We start from the raw sequence: 19,109 nt of genomic DNA, 5'->3' as shown, positions 1-19,109 counted from the left end.
TCACAACCGACCCCAATTGATTCATTTTGGTGTCGGAGATCAAAATGGCATAAGATAGTCATTATGACTTGATGTTTACTGCTGATAGTCCACCAAATTTTGGTGACTTCCTCTCGAAGTCGCTGTTCTGGTGGCTCTCGATCAGAAACCTTGGAAGCTTTTCACCCTGAAATCTTCCATCTCAGATTCATAATTGAATGTTATGGACATTACAGCCAACGAATGAACAGAACATGCATCTCGATCGACAAGCTTAAAAGTTTCTAGCAGAACATGTCAAACAGCATCATAACATCATCATGCACTCGACACCAAAAAGGATGCATCTCAATCGACAAGCTTAGAAGTTTCTAACAAAACATGTCGAACAGCATCGGAACATCATCATGCACTAAACAGCAAAAAGGATGGCGCTCTGCCGGAAGAGCTGAAAACAGAACTATTATTATTCAGCAGAGATAAAGATTCAGCAATCAAGAACGAGAATAAGTACCAGCGCCCAGAAAACCAAAGAAACCCTCGATGAGCAATCCCCCCGTTCGATCCGGTTTTGCCTTTTTTCTTGGCAGCAAGCCTTTACTAAAGACGAAACCCTAACCACCATAACCGTAGGTAGTCCTTCGCTGCCTCTCAGGTCATCCGACGAGGAGGCAGCTCAGCGTAGGGGGCGGCATCGCGGATTGGATTCGCGAGGAAAACCTTGAGGACGCCGCGGGTCGATGAGGCCGCGCGCTAATACACGCTTCGGGCCGCCCCTAGTCACGATGCGACGGATGGCTGGTTACCTGAGGCCCTGGATGCGGTTGAGGAGCACCTTGAGGTGGCACTTCACCCAGCCCTAGCCCGATCCCTTGCCGTGCGCGCTTCCATCGTCTCGACATCGGCTGATCTACAAGTTCTCGGCAGCAATTCAGGGCGCCATGAGCTTGATTTGCGAGGAAGATGAAAGAAGGGAACAGAGGGAGTGCTTCGATGGCTTGAGATCGCGGGAGTCGGGAAACTCGAAGCGGTGCGAATGGGTTGGCGTTCGAGCGTATTTATACGTGGTGGGAAGGAGACGAGATTGTTGGGAGTTGGAGGTGATACGGGCCGCTGGAGATGGACGGCCAGTATTGACTGGAACTTCTGGATACGGATCACTGAGGTGGCACATAGTACGTCAGTAGATAGTATGAAACAGTAGCCTATTAGTATTTTGATCTGAAACTAAATAATAATAATAAATGCTTAGTGAATTAAAGGTTCCACATCTAAATCCTCATGCATATCTTTGAGAAGCATGAAATATATAGTGCTATAATAAGTTGGTATGAAATAGTTTTTTGTATGACTGATTGCAGTGCTATATATTCAGAAAATACAAATTAGTCTCATTGACTAGTCTGCAAGCAGTAAAGGCTTGAAATCTTGTTGAAAGTCGCCTGCGCACTACTGTCAAAAGTGGGCAGCTTTTAGAATCTACAGAGAGAGATACGAGAAGGAAGACGTAGCAGTGCATGCAGATGGACGTACCGAGTGACACCACATTACAGTTCCGGTATTCATACTAAGGCAGCTAAAGAGATGCAGATCGTTAATGTCTCGTTTAGTTGATCGATGTAGAAGATGAGGGCTTGGACATGGCGAAGCGAGTGAGTTGGAGTCGCATGGTGGAGCAAATGAGGGAAAGCAGGAGCGTCCTGCATGCAGTACAACTGGTGATGAGGGAGTGAGTGGCCCGAGTGAAGAAGCTGGTAGTGCCTGCTAAGCCTCCTTCGAAGCTTCTGCCTCTCTCTAGCCTTGTGGTTTTGGAAGCAGTAGAACACGTTATTTTCTGTGTCTGTGGAGCACTTGGGGTCCTCACCCCGGTCCTGTAGATCACCTCCAGTATCATCAGTTGTTCTGGCATTCGACACCGCCGAGTAGAAGGCGACTGAGGAATCTCTTTCTCACACTTTCTGGACCCCTCTCTCTCTTCTATATTTGTCTCTTTCTTAGCATCGATCTGTGGTCTGGGTTTGGAGCCCATATATAGAGAGAGCGAGAAACATGTTGCAGGGAACTATAAAAAGGTTAAGGGATCGACAAAGGGAAGGAAAGTACCGTCACGCTGATGCTTTGTTCCCATAACAAGCACTGTGAGAATTCAATGCTTTTGCTTCTTTCTTTTCTTACGTTCCTACTCTCTAAAACTAATTTTGTTTATAGTTGGGTCATCAGGTCATGTCTATCCACAGACAATATGTATGAGAGAGAGAGAGAGTCGTTGAAGAGAGGGAATGACACGCAGCTGCACAGGAGAAGGAAAATTATAAGGAGATGATGCCGCTCAACTTTCATTCCAACAGTGGCGATCCGGTTTCTTCATATTCTATGGCGGTCATGTTCATATACATTTCCGTCATCGTATTCTTTCACCCTTCTCTTCCACCACCTCCTTCTTGTTACTCTTATATTGTTGCCGATCAGATCCATTGATTTGAACATATAAATCCCACACAAATTCTTGGATATGAACTCGATACGATGGCTAAAGGTTTTCTTTTTAGCTTTTCAATCGATCCTATCATTGTCAAAGATATCAAGTGTTTGTGTGTATATATATATATATATATATATATATATATATATATATATATATATACTCAAGACGCTTAAAAACTAAGGAAGATCAATTGGGTAATCCTGTGTTCCTTCTTGTTGAATATTTAATGGAGATAGTTCGATGATGTGCTTGTAAATTGACGTAGAAATTTGTATTGTATCTTAGGATGGAACAATTTGTGGTTTTTCTAAGATATCTTTAATTATGGGAAATCATGAAGATCCTCTAAAATTGTAGTTTCTCGGAGAGGAAGTACTAAAAGATCTTATCTAATTAGAATGAGTAGAATAGGATATGCTAGCCAAGAAGTAATATATATAAATATATATATATATATAATAAATGTATTACGAATAAGTTTTGGATACAAAAATTATATATTTGAAATAGGTTAAACAATTATTTAGTATTTTCAATATTGTAATTTATAAATCATATTTGCTTTTGTAGCAAGTAATTTCTTCTTCGCATAAGATGACCATTATATCAATCATCATGATCATGATAAAATAAATAATTCATTAACTTCATTGAATCTAAAAACAATAACATATTTCGATATCACGATTTTGTCGTCGACCCAATGAATGCATTAATATTGAACGGTTGAGATCGCTTCATGATGATATGTGGAGCTTCTCCTTGGGTGGCAATTTCATTTTTTGACCTCCCCTAACGTGGTTAATCTTGAAGGGTATGATTAGAGTTGAAAGAAAATATTCTCGACTTGTAGCACCTTAATGTTAGCTTCTTGGATTCCCCGGTCCTAAGGATTCCCTAGAATTCCTATTTCGCAAGTCACGGTTACACCATCACATTTCTAATTGTCCGATATTGGAGCCCGTAAGATGTACAGTTGATGAACGTATTCGAACCATACAATACTAAGAGAAAATACCGACCTACGGTATTGTCACCAGATCATTACATCCTATTTAAGGACAAATGCCCTTGCCTCCGTCGAGTATATATGAGACTTGGTTGCATGGAGTGGAAATCATCCCATCCCATAAGCTCTTGTCTGTCTCTATAAGCATTTGGTATGAAAGTTTTGTCTTGGAGATTGCAGACTACCTATTCTCTCCATTTGTTGTTGAATTAATTTAGTTTAGCTTATTTAATCTTATTACTATTATTATGTTCTATATATTTTTTTATATTATTACTATTATTTGGATTAAACTCCCTTCCATATGGCAGGAGAAACAATGGCCTTTAGTCAGACCGCTAGAATTGGAGCTTGTGTGTTTTGTCTTGGGTTCATCTCCTTCTTACTCGCTATATTTGCAGAAACCTCAAAGGTCCTTTCTTACATCTCAGAACGAAATGTTACAGTGAGCATCCATGATATTTTCTTTCAGAAAATTTCTTTTCTTCTTAGACCTCACACGGTTGTTTCTGTTCATGTGCTTGATCGACAGCCTCCCTTCGGAACTCCAATCCAAGCAAAGGATGCAGTAATCTGCAAGTTCCCAGATGATCCATCCATCTTACTGGGAACTCTATCGGTCGTCACACTCGTTCTAGCTGCCATTGCAGGGCACGTTGCTGTTTACTTCCCTTACAAGGGCAAGTCGGTCCCAAGAAATGCTTTGTTTCGGAGCGCTACCTTGTCGACATTCTTTGTCCTCGCCGAGTAAGCAAGCGAGCCGGCTCTCGAACCTACCCTGCGAAAACTCCTTCATGCTTCTTCACTCACATGTGCTTCTTTGTGGTTTCAGGGTACTCACGGTTCTGGCTTTGTTGATGCTGCTGTGGACTACCATCAGCGAAAGCCTCCACAGGTCTCGCAACGTGCACCGTGATCTCACCACGCAGTGCCCAACCGCGAAGACGGGGCTCTTCGGCGGTGGCGCCTTCCTCGCCCTCGATGCCGCTCTCTTTTGGCTTGTTTGCCAGATGCTAACACTGAATGCGAGGTCGGATTACTTGGACGAGGACGACACCAAGGGAGAGTACGTTGACGTCTGCACCACCGAGTTTGATGTCGCTGAGACGCATCTCCCCACTGCGTAGACAGACGTGGATAAACACAAGGTTGGAGACTCGGCACTGTTAATATTGGATTGTCTGTCTCATCGACGGTCGGGGGCGTGTAATTCTACTACGAACACCTGTGATTAAGGCCAATACATTAATTTCATGTGTCGCCAAAGGATACCAAACTTGTTCTATCTATTTACATGCAAAAATATGGCTGCCTAAAGATTATTAATCTGCGCTTGCTTATATTGATTGTATACATCGTTAACTGCTCTTGCAAATCCACAAAATTAACATTTACTCTAAATAAATAAGAAGGAAATGATAGTGACTACAGCCAATTGAGTCTACCCTCATGTTGAGGAAGTGAAGGCCATAAAAAGATCGAGAGAGATGGGAGTGTTTGCCACCATTCGAAATCCATAATAAGATCAACCACGCGCACGAACTAATAAAAGTGTTTAAGATATTCTCAAGCTTCGCAAAACATTGTTGTCGTATCAGTATCCAACGTGCACAGCTATCAGGATATAGTCAGCCAAACATTAGAGTAAGTGTTCCTAATCAACTTCTTAAAACTTTATTATTTATCTTACGAGGAAGAATTGTGGACTTTGGTAAAAGATGATTTTATTCATCTACAAGATCATCCTAATATTACTAAAGATCAAAGAAATCAGATGAATGAGAATATATAAAAAGATACAAGAGCCCTCTACATGCTACAACAAATTAGCTATAAACCATTTTCGTTTATATATTCAGAAAATATAGATGAACCTTTTGGCTTTGCAAATTAGTTATTCATTCTCAATTAGTGGTTAGATTGCTGCCTTGTGATGCCTCATTTTTCTTGATGCATTTCTGCTAAAGCCATTAAACCGTATTCTGACGACATAATTCCTTGAAGTGCATTAGGTAGAGACTAGATTTCAAGTAGTAAAGGCTTGAAATCTTGTTGAAAGTCGCTTGAGCACTACTGTCGAACGTGGGCAGCTTTTAGAATCTACAGAGAGAGAGAGAGAGAGAGAGAAAAGGAAGACGAAGCAGTGCGTGCAGGTGGCCGTACTGAGTGACACCACATTACAGTTCCAATATGCATACTAAGGCAGCTAAAGAGATGGAGATCGTTAATGTCTCGTTTAGTTGATCGATGTAGAAGATGAGGGCTTGGATGTGGCGCACTCATCCTTGAGGCCGGTGCTCGTAGTTGGGAAGAGATCGAGAGTCCTGAGAGATCTACGGTTCGGAAGCATCATCATGGACGTCCATTCATGGCCAAAGGCTTCATAATTCGTTTCTGGTGCTTCTTCGGCGTTGCTGATCTCCATCTTCTCTAGCAGATTCAGCCCTCCGTTTGACTCCTGCAATGATCACAAAATGTGTAAGTATCAAATATGATGTTATATCTTCATGACTATAAATGATGTTGCACATCAGTTTTGTAAGAAAAGAAGAAAATTGGAATGAGGAAAAAGATCAAACACAACAACAAGTGCATACAACCCTGCTCGATGGCTTTTATAGCATTTCCTTATTGTAGCAGTAGAACACTAGAATTGATTGTTCAGCAATAGCATTTTGCGAGAACAGAAGTTTACTGATGAGAAGGAAGAAATAGAGCTGGATGCGAGTGGAGAACCAGATGAAGGGAGTGAGTTGGAGTCGCATGGTGGAGCGAATGAGGGAAAGCAGTAGCGTCCTGCATGCAGTACAACTGGTGATGAGGGAGTGAGTGGCCCGAGCAAAGAAGTTGGTAGTGCCTGCTAAGCCTCCTTCGAAGCTTCTGCCTCTCTCTAGCCTTGTGGTTTTGGAACCAGTAGAACACGTTCTTGCCCTCTATCCTGCCATAGTTGGAGAGATGTGCTGTTACTTGCTGTATCTGTTGAGCACTTGGGGTCCTCACCCCGCTCCTGTACATCTCCTCCAGTATCATCAGTTGCTCTGGCGTCGGACACCACCGACTAGAAGGCGACTGAGGCATCTCTCTCTCTCTCTCTCTCTCTCTCTCTCTCTTCTATATTTGTCTCTTTCTTAGCGTCGATCCGTGGTCTGGGTTTGGAGACATATATAGAGAGAGGACACATCAGAGGGGGCACAAGGAAGAGAGAGCGAGAGAGACAAACATGCTGTAGGGAACTGTAAAGGGTTGAGGGATCGGCAAAGGGAAGGAAAGTCCCGTCACGCTGATGCTTTGTTCCCATACGAAGCACTGTGGGAATTCAATGCTTTTGCTTCTTTCTTTTCTTACGTTCCTACGTGTCTATTCACAGACAATATGTACGAGAGAGAGAGAGAGAGAGAATGACACGCAGCTTTGCACAGGATTAGGAAAATTATAAGGGAATGATGCCACTCAACTTGCATTCCAACAATGGCGATCCGGTTTCCTCATATTATATGGCGGTCATGTTCAAATACATTGTCTTCCTCGTATTCCGTCACCTTTATCTTCCACCATCTCCTTCTGTTACTCTTATATCGTTGAACACATGTTGTTGACTGCAATATCATGCAATAATGAAGGACCAAGGAGCGAAGTAGAAAAAATGATTATTTTTTTCATGGAAGTAATTATCTATAACAATTTTTGATGGAAGATCTTCCTAAGAACGTACAAGAAGAGTGATGAATAATCCGCATTATGATCCTATAGAATCTTACATCAATACCTTCTTTAACTAGTGCGAGTTTGCATTGAGTGAGGTCTTCTTAAAGCAATCTATCTATTCCCATGCTCCTTGCATCCATGGTGTTCCTGAAGCATAAGAACTTGTATGCAAGTAGTGCAGCAGAGGAGAGAGAGAGAGAGAGAGTCCTTGTGTTGGCATTCAGTATTATGAACTAGCTTTGTGACTGCATGTGTAGTCACGCATCACAGACAGGTTAAATGTTTCAACGGATAAAGGACAAAGCCTTGGCTTTATCTGGAGTCAGCAATTGGACTCCTACGATTCTGTCTAATCCAACTGCTTAAGCTCTCTAATGCTCCGAAGGGAATGTCTCCAACGTAGATTTTTAGGCGACGAAGTTGGTCGCAGCAACACGTACTACTTTTTCTTCTTTTGCCAACAGATGATGTATGCGTCTGACTTGACGAGGCAAGGAGGAGAGTTGACGACACGCTCAGTGACCCATTAACTACTCAGCAGATCGAACCTGGGAATGTAAGGAAACAGGATATTTTGTGGCGTTCCTAGAATAAGTTAATGCAGCTCTTGTTCTTTTTTGTGTCTTTTCCATGGCCTGGGAGATGGTGCGAGATCCAGTGTCATCGGATTTTGTTCAGACAAGATCAAGTCGTAATCGTCAGTGCAATCTGTGGCTTTGGTTTTGTTGTTGAATGTTGACCATTGGTTCTCTAGTAATGGCACGTAGATCCATGCATGGTGGACCAAGTAACCTGTTCTTTGGATCTTAGTGCTTGTTTAATCTTCTTGCACAAAAGCCAACGCTTTTCTTCATTGCATCAGCTTCATAAAACTTGATCCGTATTAAAAGGAAGTGTAAGTAGATTCCTTGTGTATAAAGGCTTTTCTTCCACCTCTGCAATGCCACTGCTTGCTGCATTCCCAGTCTCTTGCGTTGACCGACAACATTCCAAAGCAGCCGCTCTCCACCGAATCACACGTCAGTGACGACGACAGTGGGGAAGGCATCAAGGCAACGCCTCGAAGTCCGAAACGTTTGCAGACTCTGAAGTCTATCGAGTGACAAGACGTCCGCTTCAGCGACTCTCTTTCTTTGAGAGAGAGAGAGAGAGCGTATTGATGCAGCAGCTGTCCACTGTGGCAGATGATAAGCCTGCAGCGATACGTTGACCAGAATGCTTCGTTTACTAATGCAGGCAAGTTAGATGAGACGCAGTGGTATAAGTTTAAAGGAGGAAGAGGAAGAAGAATCTCTGCGAACAAAAGTCAACTCGAATACTTTGATCCCCACCTAGAGAAGGGCTACAACAGCATCAGAGGAAGTCATAGCGCAGTAGGGCACGCAGTGCCCAGCCCGACGTGACATTGTCTCCCATCACCTCATTCTCCTCCCTTGCACGCCAAGTTCTCTCTCTCCCCATGCCTGACAATGGTAGGACATGAGCGACGTCATGAGTCAAGTGTTGCAGACTCACAGGAACGAGACTAAATACTTGCTTGCACTCGCTCGCCCATGCCGGATATATATATATATATGTAAATGCTTACATAGAAATAACTAATTATTTTAATTTGAAATAGGTTAAACAATTATTTAGTCTTTTCAATATTGTAATTTATAAATTATATTTGCTTTGTAGTAAGTGGTTTCTTCCATCCAATCTTACAATTTATATGTAACATAATAGGTGTTATAATCTTCACTTAAGATGGCCTTCATATCAATCATCCCTATTAACTTCATTGAGTCTAAATCATTAATGAAATATATGCTTAAACTCATGCTAATAGTAGCACATTCATGGATATAAGTCAATTTATTTAAATCTTAATCTATTTTTATGAGACTAAATTAATGTGGTACATCAAATTCTTCGAATCATAAAAAAAAAAAAACATGTTTCAATATCACTCTCAAACTAAAAATTAGTTTCTCACAAAGAATTTGCTATAGCTTTTTTTAATAGCAAATTAAAGTTGTGGGTAGTTCAATGGAAACAGACAACGAAGGTTGCAGAGATCAAAACGGGGAATAATACCAATAAACTTATTCATTTAGCGGTTTTGGTGTCGACCCAATGAATGCACTACTAACATTGAACGGTTGAGATCGCTTCCTGATGATAGGCGAATATTTGAGCCCGTAAGATCTATAGTTGATGAACATATTCAAACCATACGATATTAAGAGAGGATACCGACCCACAATATTGTCACCAGATCATTACATCCTATTTAAGGACAAACACCGAACGACTCATAAATATTTATCAAAATACCCTTGCTTCCATCGAGTATATATGGGATTTGATTGCATGGAGTGGAAATCATCCCATCCCATAATCCTTTATCTGTCTCTCTACAAACATTTGGTATGAAAGTTTTGTCTTGGAGATTCCAGACTACCTATTCTCTCCATTTGTTGTTGAATTAATTTAGTTTAGCTTATTTAATCTTATTACTATTATTATGTTCTTTTTTTTTTTTTTATTATTACTATTATTTGGATTAAACTCCCTTCCATATGGCAGGAGAAACAATGGCCTTTAGTCAGACCGCTAGAATTGGAGCTTGTGTGTTTTGTCTTGGGTTCATCTCCTTCTTACTCGCTATATTTGCAGAAACCTCAAAGGTCCTTTCTTACATCTCAGAACGAAATGTTACAGTGAGCATCCATGATATTTTCTTTCAGAAAATTTATATTCTTCTTAGACCTCACACGGTTGTTGCTATTCATTCATGTGCTTGATCGACAGCCTCCCTTCGGAACTCCAATCCAAGCAAAGGATGCAGTAATCTGCAAATTCCCAGATGATCCATCCATCTTACTGGGGACTCTATCTGTCGTCACACTCGTTCTAGCTGCCATTGCAGGGCACGTTGCTGTTTACTTCCCTTACAAGGGCAAGTCGGTCCCAAGAAATGCTTTGTTTGGGAGCGCTACCTTGTCTACATTCTTTGTCCTCGCCGAGTAAGCAAACGAGCCGGCTCTCGAACCTACCCTGCGAGAACTCCTTCATGCTTCTTCACTCACATGTGCTTCTTTGTGGTTTCAGGGTACTCACGGTTCTGGCTTTGGTGATGCTGCTGTGGACTACCATCAGCGAAAGCCTCCACAGGTCTCGCAACGTGCACCGTGATCTCACCACGCAGTGCCCAACCGCGAAGACGGGGCTCTTCGGCGGTGGCGCCTTCCTCGCCCTCGATGCCGCTCTCTTTTGGCTTGTTTGCCAGATGCTAACACTGAATGCGAGGTCGGATTACTTGGACGAGGACGACACCAAGGGAGAGTACGTTGACGTCTGCACCACCGAGTTTGATGTCGCCGAGAGGCATCTCCCCACCGCGTAGACAGACGTGGATAAACACAAGGTTGGCGACTCGGCATTGTTGATATTGGATCGTCCGTCTCATCGAGGGTCGCGGGCGTGTAATTCTGCTACTAACTCCTGTGATTAGGCCAATACATTGATTTCATCCAATAATTAAGAAAACATGAGTACGTACGTTAGTTGATGCATGAGTCGCCAGAGGATACAAAACTTGTTCTATTTACATGCAAAAATATTTCTGCCTAAAGATTATTAATCTGCGCTTATTTTGTATTCATTGTTAACTGCTCTCTTGCAAATCCACAAAATTAGCATATTCCAAATAAATAAAAAAAGGAAATAATAGTGACTATAGCCAATTGAGTCCCTATTTTTCAAGATAATTATAGATTACTTCATATAGTTACATAATATTAGCATCTCAGTTTCTATATTTTAAAAAAGTAATATTGTGATCCATACATTTACGAAAGTGAAACATTTAACTTCAATTCTCTTCGTATCGTCGAATTCGTCATGAATGGAAGAGATAAAAAAATAATTTCATATAAACTTTTGGCATTAACAAGAATGCATGGATGCAAACTCGTACGATCACCTTTTTTTTATATGTTTTTTGATTTCTAATCATCGATTAACACTTAGGTGATACTAATCCACCATATATTTAATTTTATAAAATAAGTATAGTCTTAATTTTTATATGATATCATGGATGCTCTTTCTCTTTGTGTCTCTGCTCTTGCCGTTATTATTCTAGTTCTACCGGATGAAGAACTTCTAGGCTTGCCGTTAGTGTTTTTATCTTCATTGCCCACTATAAGATGTTCCTCCAATCCCCCTTCTTGTACTTGGCCTAGGGGATGCCACATTTCTGCTCCTCTCCCTTGCCCCGGACAATCGGTTACTGGTGGTGCCATACGCCACTATTGGACTCGTCGTCGCTCCCATCATCGTTTGCCTCATCCTAGTAGTCTGACATCTCCATCATCCCTCGCTCAATTATGTCTCAATCATACACCAGGGCCTAGTAGCACTCCCACGCCTTGACGAAACTCTGTCTTACCAATTGTGCCGCGATGGTAGACCACCGATCCGAGGTGACCTTTGGGTACACCATCAGGGCCCACTCAAAGAGTTTGTCCTCCTCCCGCGTCCATGGCCTCAACACCATCCCTATGAACTGCTTGGAGAACATGGACATCAAATCACCCTCGCCCATCTGTCTTACTCTTCTTTCACAAGGAATGAGAGGGTTGGTGGTGTAATATTTTTTACTTGACATCGCCATTGGTCTGTCGTCTATAGCACAACCAGAGGTGTGTGAGGATAGCACGCGAGGGTGGCATTCCATAGGAGATCCGAGTGTTGGCCTCATGTGCCATCGACGTTGCCACTGGTTTGTCATCCACTGTGCAACCGGAGGCGCATGAGGTTGGCATTCCATAAGAGATCTGGGCGTCGACCTCGCATGCCACCGGTGCCGTCGGCCTTGTGCCCCACCAACGCTATTGTCATCCACAGGGAGGAAAGTAGGGAAGTTTATATGAAATTAATTTTTTACCCCTTCCATTTATGATGAAATTGATGACATGAGGAGAATTGGGGTTAAATATAACTATAGGGGGGTAATCTATAATTACCCCATATTTTCTCAAATTATGATGGTATCAACATCAATAAAAAATTTGAAAAAAATTAAAAAGTGTGTTTGGAGGCATAGATAAGATAAAAATTTCAAAGCTTCAAATTTTTCAACGTAAATTCAAAATTCTTATGATAAAATTTTTTTGAATCTATTATTGATTTGTTTTCAAAAGTCTCTTCTGTGAACTAAATGAGATCTTATAGTGAAAACCTAAGAAATCAAACTATAGTAGAAAATGTTTTACGAAGTTTATCTCTAAAATTTGATATGATTTCTACTGAAGAAGCTAAAGGTATAAATATATTGTCTATTAATGAATTAATGGACTTCCTTTTAGTTTATGAAAAAAACTCAACAGATTTTTGGATGAAACTTCAAAACATGATCTTCGGACGAAGATAAATTAGAAGAAGGACCAAAAGAAAAATTTTAAAACTAAATCTTAAGAAAGAGATCAAAATGGCAAAAGTTGTGACCGATCTCATTTGTAAGAGGAACTCTAATAAAGGTAACAAAAAAACTTGCCAATATTTTTGTTTAAAAAATTGGCATATTAATAAAATTACTAGTACAAAAATAAAAATCTTCCTCTTTGCTCTCATTGTTAAAAATATGGTCATTTTGAAAAATATTATTGAAACAAAAATTAAGAAAATTATTATGAGAAAAATAATAGTGAAAAAATGATGAAGAAAATATTTTGTTGATAGCATCTAATTAAGAATATTCTAGATCGATTTGATTTTTGGATAATGGATATAGTAATCATATAACAAGGAATAAAAAATTTATTTTAAAAACTTGATGATTCAATCAGGTCTACAGTACAGATGGGAAATGATAGTAAGGTACAAGTGGAAGGAAAATGAACAATTACTGTGAACATCAAATCTAATAAAAAATTTATTGACGATGTGATGTTTATTTTTGGTTTAAATAAAATATAATTAGTATAGGGCAATGAATCAATATTATGATATAAAAACTATTATCATTTGAATTTTTATGGGCCTATGCAAACTATCTCACATGATGATCATGCGATGAAATGCCATGATGTAGGTAGTGATAATTGAGGAAATATAACTAATGTGACGTATACACACAAAAATGACAAGACCATAAACTCCAATGATAATAAACTAAAAAGCCACACAAACAAGAAAAGTCGACATTCTCCTAAGAGACCAAGGATAACAAGAAAGGTACAACTAATGACCCTATCTTTGTTATGTTAGGTTTTGATAAGGATTCAAGAAAAAAAGAAAGAAAACATTTATTGTGATAACGAAGCATAAAATCATTATGCATCAATGAGTTTCTAAAGTCAACTAAAAAAGTTTTTAGATAAAAAATTATAACATAGTTATGAGTAGATAAAAGATTTTAAGCTATATTATTATGCTGACAGTGATTGGACTGGTCTTGGTCTTGCATATGATAGAAAAAATACTTTAAGATTTGTACTCAGGTCAAGTGTGATTTCATGGATAATAAAAAAACAAGGATGTGTTGCTCTCTCAAGCTCTAAAGTGAAGTATGTTGCGACTACAAGTATAACATGTCAAATAGTTTGGCTTCCAAAAATTCTAACAGTTCTCCAAAAAAAATAAGATTTGGATCAACTAAAATCTATTATAGACAAGAATCCCATCCTCCACGAGTACACTAAACACATTGAAGTTTGATATATTGCAATGACAAGAATCCCATCCTCCACGAGTACACTAAACACATTGAAGTTTGATATCATTTCATTCGTAAACTGATTGATAAAGAAAAAATTAAATAAACTATTACGACACCAAAAATCTTTGATGAAAGACAAATTATGTTTCTTCCGAAGACATCTTCAAGTTACAATTATTTTAAATTAAGAAGGTATGATAAGATTAATTTAAATAATAAAGATTAAATAAAATAAAAATAAAAATTTAGATTAAAATATATAAATAAGAATGAAAAAAATTATTAGAATATGATACATTATTTTTATGATCAATATAAATAGGTGCTCTTAAAAATCCATAATAAGATCAACCATGCACACGAACTACTAGAAAGTTCTTAAGATATTCTCAACCTTTGTAAAACATTGACGTCGAATCAGTATCCAACGTACACAGCTATCGCTGCGTCAGGAATGTATGTTTACTAGCTTCGTATTGGTGGCGAACTTCACATCGGATATGATCCACAATGGATTACGGGGTAGTCTCCCACCAGTATATGGTAAGGCCATCCCTTACAAAAAGAACATACTAGACTGTCAATTTGCAGAAGATCCAAGTATATATATAGTTCATACTGGAGACCAGCATGATAGATTGGTTCACGAACCCAGTTTCTGTTACTCGGTTAAGCCACCTGTGAATCGTGAGTCCATATGCTCATTGGCGATGCACGAGAAGCCAATGCTTGTTCTCATCTTGAAACTACTAGTAGCTGCTACATCAGCATGAGTCTCCATATATTCCTCATGTACACCACCAAGGACCACACAGCAAGGCTGGCGGATGCGTAGAGTAAAGCTACACCAGAAGCAACTACCATGTCTATCCCAGTGAGGCTGCACAAACAAAGAAATGAGAATTAACAATTAGGCCTTGAGGACAATACCACAGATACTCAATAGCATGTAAAATAATAGCATGACAACTTGGAGTCTCTAGTTGCAAGGAGTATGGTCAGTGCGATCATCTGCATCGCCGTCTTCCACTTCCCCAATTTATTGACCGCCACAGCCTGCCATCACAAATTGACATCAGGAATCTCTACATCAGATTGTTAAAAGAGAATTGAACGACAGAAGCAACCTCAAGAACTTTGCTATTTTGAGATGCAGCCCACTCTCTAACTGCTGACATTGTGATCTGCAAAGAGATACCAGAAGATATTATTAGCTGCCTCTACCGATGCTGTCAATGCAAACACGCTCCTAAACAGGGAAACCCTTTTCGTCAACAACATTACCAAGCACATGGTAGAGTAACTTATCTCAAGGAAACAAATTCATCCGTCAAGGTCTACATCTTCAAGCATTCTCTACAGGATTTAATTTTCATTACACTTTTCTAAACAAAAGGACTGAATTGGTGCATCTTATATTCCATTGGAAACAAAGCCTAAATTACATCATCAAATGACCAATTTTACAATTATTTTCCTCCACTGAACTCCTCAAGTTAGCAATTAGACGAATATAATAAGATGTCGCTTTCATTCCCACTGGCCATACAGTAACTTGTACTTTGTAATCGTATACATGGCAAAAATTCACCATAAATAATTAAAATGATTCTCTATATCACATGATCCTAGCAATACATTTTCATGATGACAAATGTTAAACACTATATTCCTATACACAATAAATTAAATTTCAGCACGATGCTGGCCCTTGGTAAATACCAATCCATATCAATTGGTACATCCGAGTTTTGACTCCTTGTCTACACCAACATTTTTATTGAGAAGTCAGATCTCACCAAAAAACTTCACTGGAAATCCAGATGTCATGCAGGTTAAGAAACCTACATCTGTTGCATGGATATAGGTGCAAGAATCAAATTTGGAAGCATATCATACAGTCCTAAGTAGTAATAAGATAAAGGAGTATAATAAAATGTAGGCAAAAGGTAATCCTACAAGCTTCAACATTATAAAGATACATTTTTTGAAAATCAGTTTACGAGATGCCTCAGAAACCCAGAATGTCTAAAAATTTATCTTGATGAGATCCCATGGATGTCTCTGACAAGTGAAAATGTTTTATAGAGCATGGATCCCATGGAGTCCAGCTCATATTACCTTGCATGTGTTGACAAGTAGACATTAAAAATTAAAAACTACATACATAAGCAAAAATTTTTTATCCATTCAATTAAAAATCAATCAAAATATTCCCCCCTAAGGGTTTGGGACGATGTATTCAGAAATATAAAAATATGCAAGGAAAAAGTAGCAATTTAGCTTAATTAAAATGGGGTTTGATGTCACAAGAAACTAACTACTGCCACATCTCCCAGTAATTTCTTGAAGGTACATAGCAAAATGTTCGTGTTAATTAGCTCATTATCCCTTTTACCAATTAAAAACTCCTCCATGAAAAACCTGAATATCTCAAATGTGAAATAATATTTTTTACCTAATGAAATATTGTTTTTCTCCACCAAGAATTAAGAAATTAAAATTAAAAAAAGTGCTATCAGTTCTCTGTACCACATGTAAAAAATTTTAGTATAGAGTTCCCTAATCAAATGGCTAAAATAAAATAAGCATAGATGAACCAGTATTCAAACTCCACATCAATTATGTTTTCTCTCTCAAAAAGAGGATTTTAATTAACCAAACTGTTAAGAAAAGAGAACAAGATGGTGCAACATTATGTTAACTCCAAAACGTTAGGAAAAAAGCAACAAAGTAAAAAGAACAGAGAGAATAAACAATATGAACCCAGGTAAAGCTGAAGTAAAAAATTTCAAAGCAAAAGAAAGTTAGATTTAGCTGGTTACCTCTCTTCCAATAATTGCAATTGAAGGTATTGTTAGAAGCCATGGTACCTCTCCAAATGTACCAACTTCCAAGGGTCTAGTACACAACAATACTAGTGTGGCAGCTACCATAAGCTATATTAAACCAGCATAAGAATTCAAATGAACACTTTAAAACTGTCAAGAGAAGTCCAATGATGCTATTAGGAACCATCTCATATCAACTAGCAGAGAAGAAACAAAACCTTGAGCACGAGGCAATGGGAATACCTTGTCAGCCACTGGATCCAAAAATGCCCCAAATGCTGTTCCCAGATGCTTCTGAAGTATACCAATATTTTGAAAAGAAAATGTTCCATCAAAGCATGCAGTCGCATCGTACTACTTTCTGAAATAGGTGTCACTTAAAGTGGCCACAAACCTTTCGAGCAATATAACCATCAAGCCAGTCTGTGATTGCTGCGGCAATAAAGATGCTTGTTGTAGCAGTTGTCGCCCACCAACCATTCATGTAATAAGCTAGTCAGGCAAAGAACATATTAGCTAAACAAAGTGAAAAAACATGGACATGTAGATCTTAAAGGCTAAAGCTGTACAAAGAATACAAAGCATGAAATTAACAGTTGAAGTATATTGAAAAATGAGCTATTAGGCATAGATGTTGATTGCCAAAACATATATGGTTTGAAAAACACTAGCACAGGCCATGGCAAACCTTCCACACTCTAAAATGTAAAAAATGTTAGATCAATAACATCCAACACCTGAAATTCATTATGGAACATTACAAACTTTTCAATAGAAAACCGCATTATTATTTAAGCTTTGCAATAAGGTCAACTACCAACATTAATGATAACAGGCCTCTTTTCACAATTTTTTCGTATCAACCGTATGCTTGTTTTCCCTCCATTGTGTTCCGTTTAGGGCAATGTCATAGATAAAATCAATGGCCATCATATTCATTCTTATTGATCAAAATCAAGTTTTCTCGAGTATGGCTCTGCTTCTCTTGGTGTATTTGATCTGAACTTACATGACTCCTATTATCTAAACTAGCACCCACATGTCGATCATGTTTAAAGTTAAATTGTAATTCTTTTTATTCCCATTCCATAATTTTTTTCAGGCAAGTAAAAGGTCATGTAGAATTGTAGATATTCACTTACTTTTACAATTAACAAATGGAACTATCACCCAGAAAAGTAAATTGGGTTTGGGAGAAACTATCTAGCCAATGTTAGTTTGAATACAATCCAAGTAAAAGGCAGTAAGAATTTAAATAAAATTCTAAATTCATTCAATTTCATAGGGAAATAGGTTGGCAATGACTTTTTCTCAGTTGAGCAAAATGACGCTCATAAAATAGTGAAGGGGCTAATTACATGACCCCGTATTGTACTGATTAACCCGATTTAGTCATGAACTGCAAACTAAAATTGGCTGACGGTTTCAGCAAGAGGCAACTGAAACTAAAGCAAACCTAGTTGGAGACCTTTAAAGTTGCAATCGGACGCTCAGCTGTTATATAAGTAACCACAGAAGAAAATAATTGGGTGGAAAAATGTTATGAGATATTTATAAGGACAGTAAACCATGATCTTTGGAATTCATGTTCGATGAACAACAAAATGAGGAGAAGATATGGAAACCTACTGCACACAAGAAGGGGAACTGCCGCGACTCGCCCGAGGGTGAGAACAGTTGGCAGCGTGAGCAACGTAGGAGGATCAGAACTTCTCTGTTCTTGCTGCTGCCGCGGAGGATGACTCCCATTGATCTCCATCTCTCCTGACTCCGCCGGACCCACGACCTGAACTGCGTCCCTCTCGCCGGCACCCCCGCGATCCGGCCCGCCGGCCGCCCAGCTTCTCGCGCCGAGGAAGCCTCGACCGAAGGTCGCCTGCCCAGATCCGGGCCTCATCATCCACCACGAATCGGCCCCGGCGGGTCGGGCCCAGCCGCGGAAACCCGTCCCGCTGATTAGGGCACCGACGAGACTCCTCGGGCCGACGGATGGATTTAGGGCGACGCTGGGATCGGCAGCGGCGTTGAAACGGACGATTCTATGAGCCGATTTGTGCTGCTGCTGGTTGTGCTTTCTTCCATGACGAAGGGGGGAGGGAGGGTGATGGTGGCGGGAGGGGAAGGAGACAGCAACCTTGAGGAGGGTTGAGGAAGGGAAGAAGGTCGGGGGCATGGAATTGTTTGGAAGAAGGAAGAAAGGAGAAGACAACGCTAGCGGATGGCTGGGCTTCAATGTTAACTAAAAGAAATGGGAATTACCGACCTCGCCGACGAAGGATCGAGAGAGGCGATGGAGACGAAGACCGAGCGGACCGGGAAGCCGAAGACGAAGGGGACAAAGGAAACGCGCACGTGTGGCGGTGATGCTTGTTAATGCTGTGGGCAAACTAT

General features: G+C 39.7%; 3 protein-coding genes across 3 annotated transcripts; 1 reads left to right on the top strand and 2 right to left on the bottom strand.

Annotated features, from left to right (window-relative positions):
• Nucleotides 1-5,709: 5,709 nt before the first annotated feature.
• LOC103994387 (WUSCHEL-related homeobox 3B-like) lies at nt 5,710-6,503 on the bottom strand. Its single transcript, XM_009414708.3, has 2 exons — nt 6,210-6,503; nt 5,710-5,931 (listed from the first exon to the last, which is right to left on the bottom strand). The coding sequence occupies exons 1-2, from the start codon at nt 6,501-6,503 to the stop codon at nt 5,710-5,712; spliced, it is 516 nt and encodes a 171-aa protein (XP_009412983.3).
• Nucleotides 6,504-9,757: 3,254 nt separating this feature from the next.
• Nucleotides 9,758-10,569, top strand: LOC135588859 (uncharacterized). Its single transcript, XM_065081209.1, has 3 exons — nt 9,758-9,883; nt 9,975-10,189; nt 10,275-10,569. Exons 1-3 carry the CDS (start codon nt 9,758-9,760, stop codon nt 10,567-10,569), a joined length of 636 nt encoding a protein of 211 aa, XP_064937281.1.
• Nucleotides 10,570-14,252: 3,683 nt separating this feature from the next.
• LOC135680549 (CDP-diacylglycerol--glycerol-3-phosphate 3-phosphatidyltransferase 2-like) lies at nt 14,253-19,108 on the bottom strand. Its single transcript, XM_065194550.1, has 7 exons — nt 18,348-19,108; nt 17,113-17,210; nt 16,962-17,012; nt 16,713-16,826; nt 15,015-15,071; nt 14,858-14,943; nt 14,253-14,767 (listed from the first exon to the last, which is right to left on the bottom strand). Exons 1-7 carry the CDS (start codon nt 18,889-18,891, stop codon nt 14,647-14,649), a joined length of 1,071 nt encoding a protein of 356 aa, XP_065050622.1. The 5' UTR covers nt 18,892-19,108; the 3' UTR covers nt 14,253-14,646.
• Nucleotide 19,109: the final 1 nt, after the last annotated feature.

The sequence above is a fragment of the Musa acuminata genome, chromosome BXJ1-8 (genome assembly GCF_036884655.1).
Source record: "Musa acuminata AAA Group cultivar baxijiao chromosome BXJ1-8, Cavendish_Baxijiao_AAA, whole genome shotgun sequence".
Classification (NCBI taxonomy): domain Eukaryota; kingdom Viridiplantae; phylum Streptophyta; class Magnoliopsida; order Zingiberales; family Musaceae; genus Musa; species Musa acuminata.
This window is presented reverse-complemented; position numbering and strand designations above follow the sequence as displayed.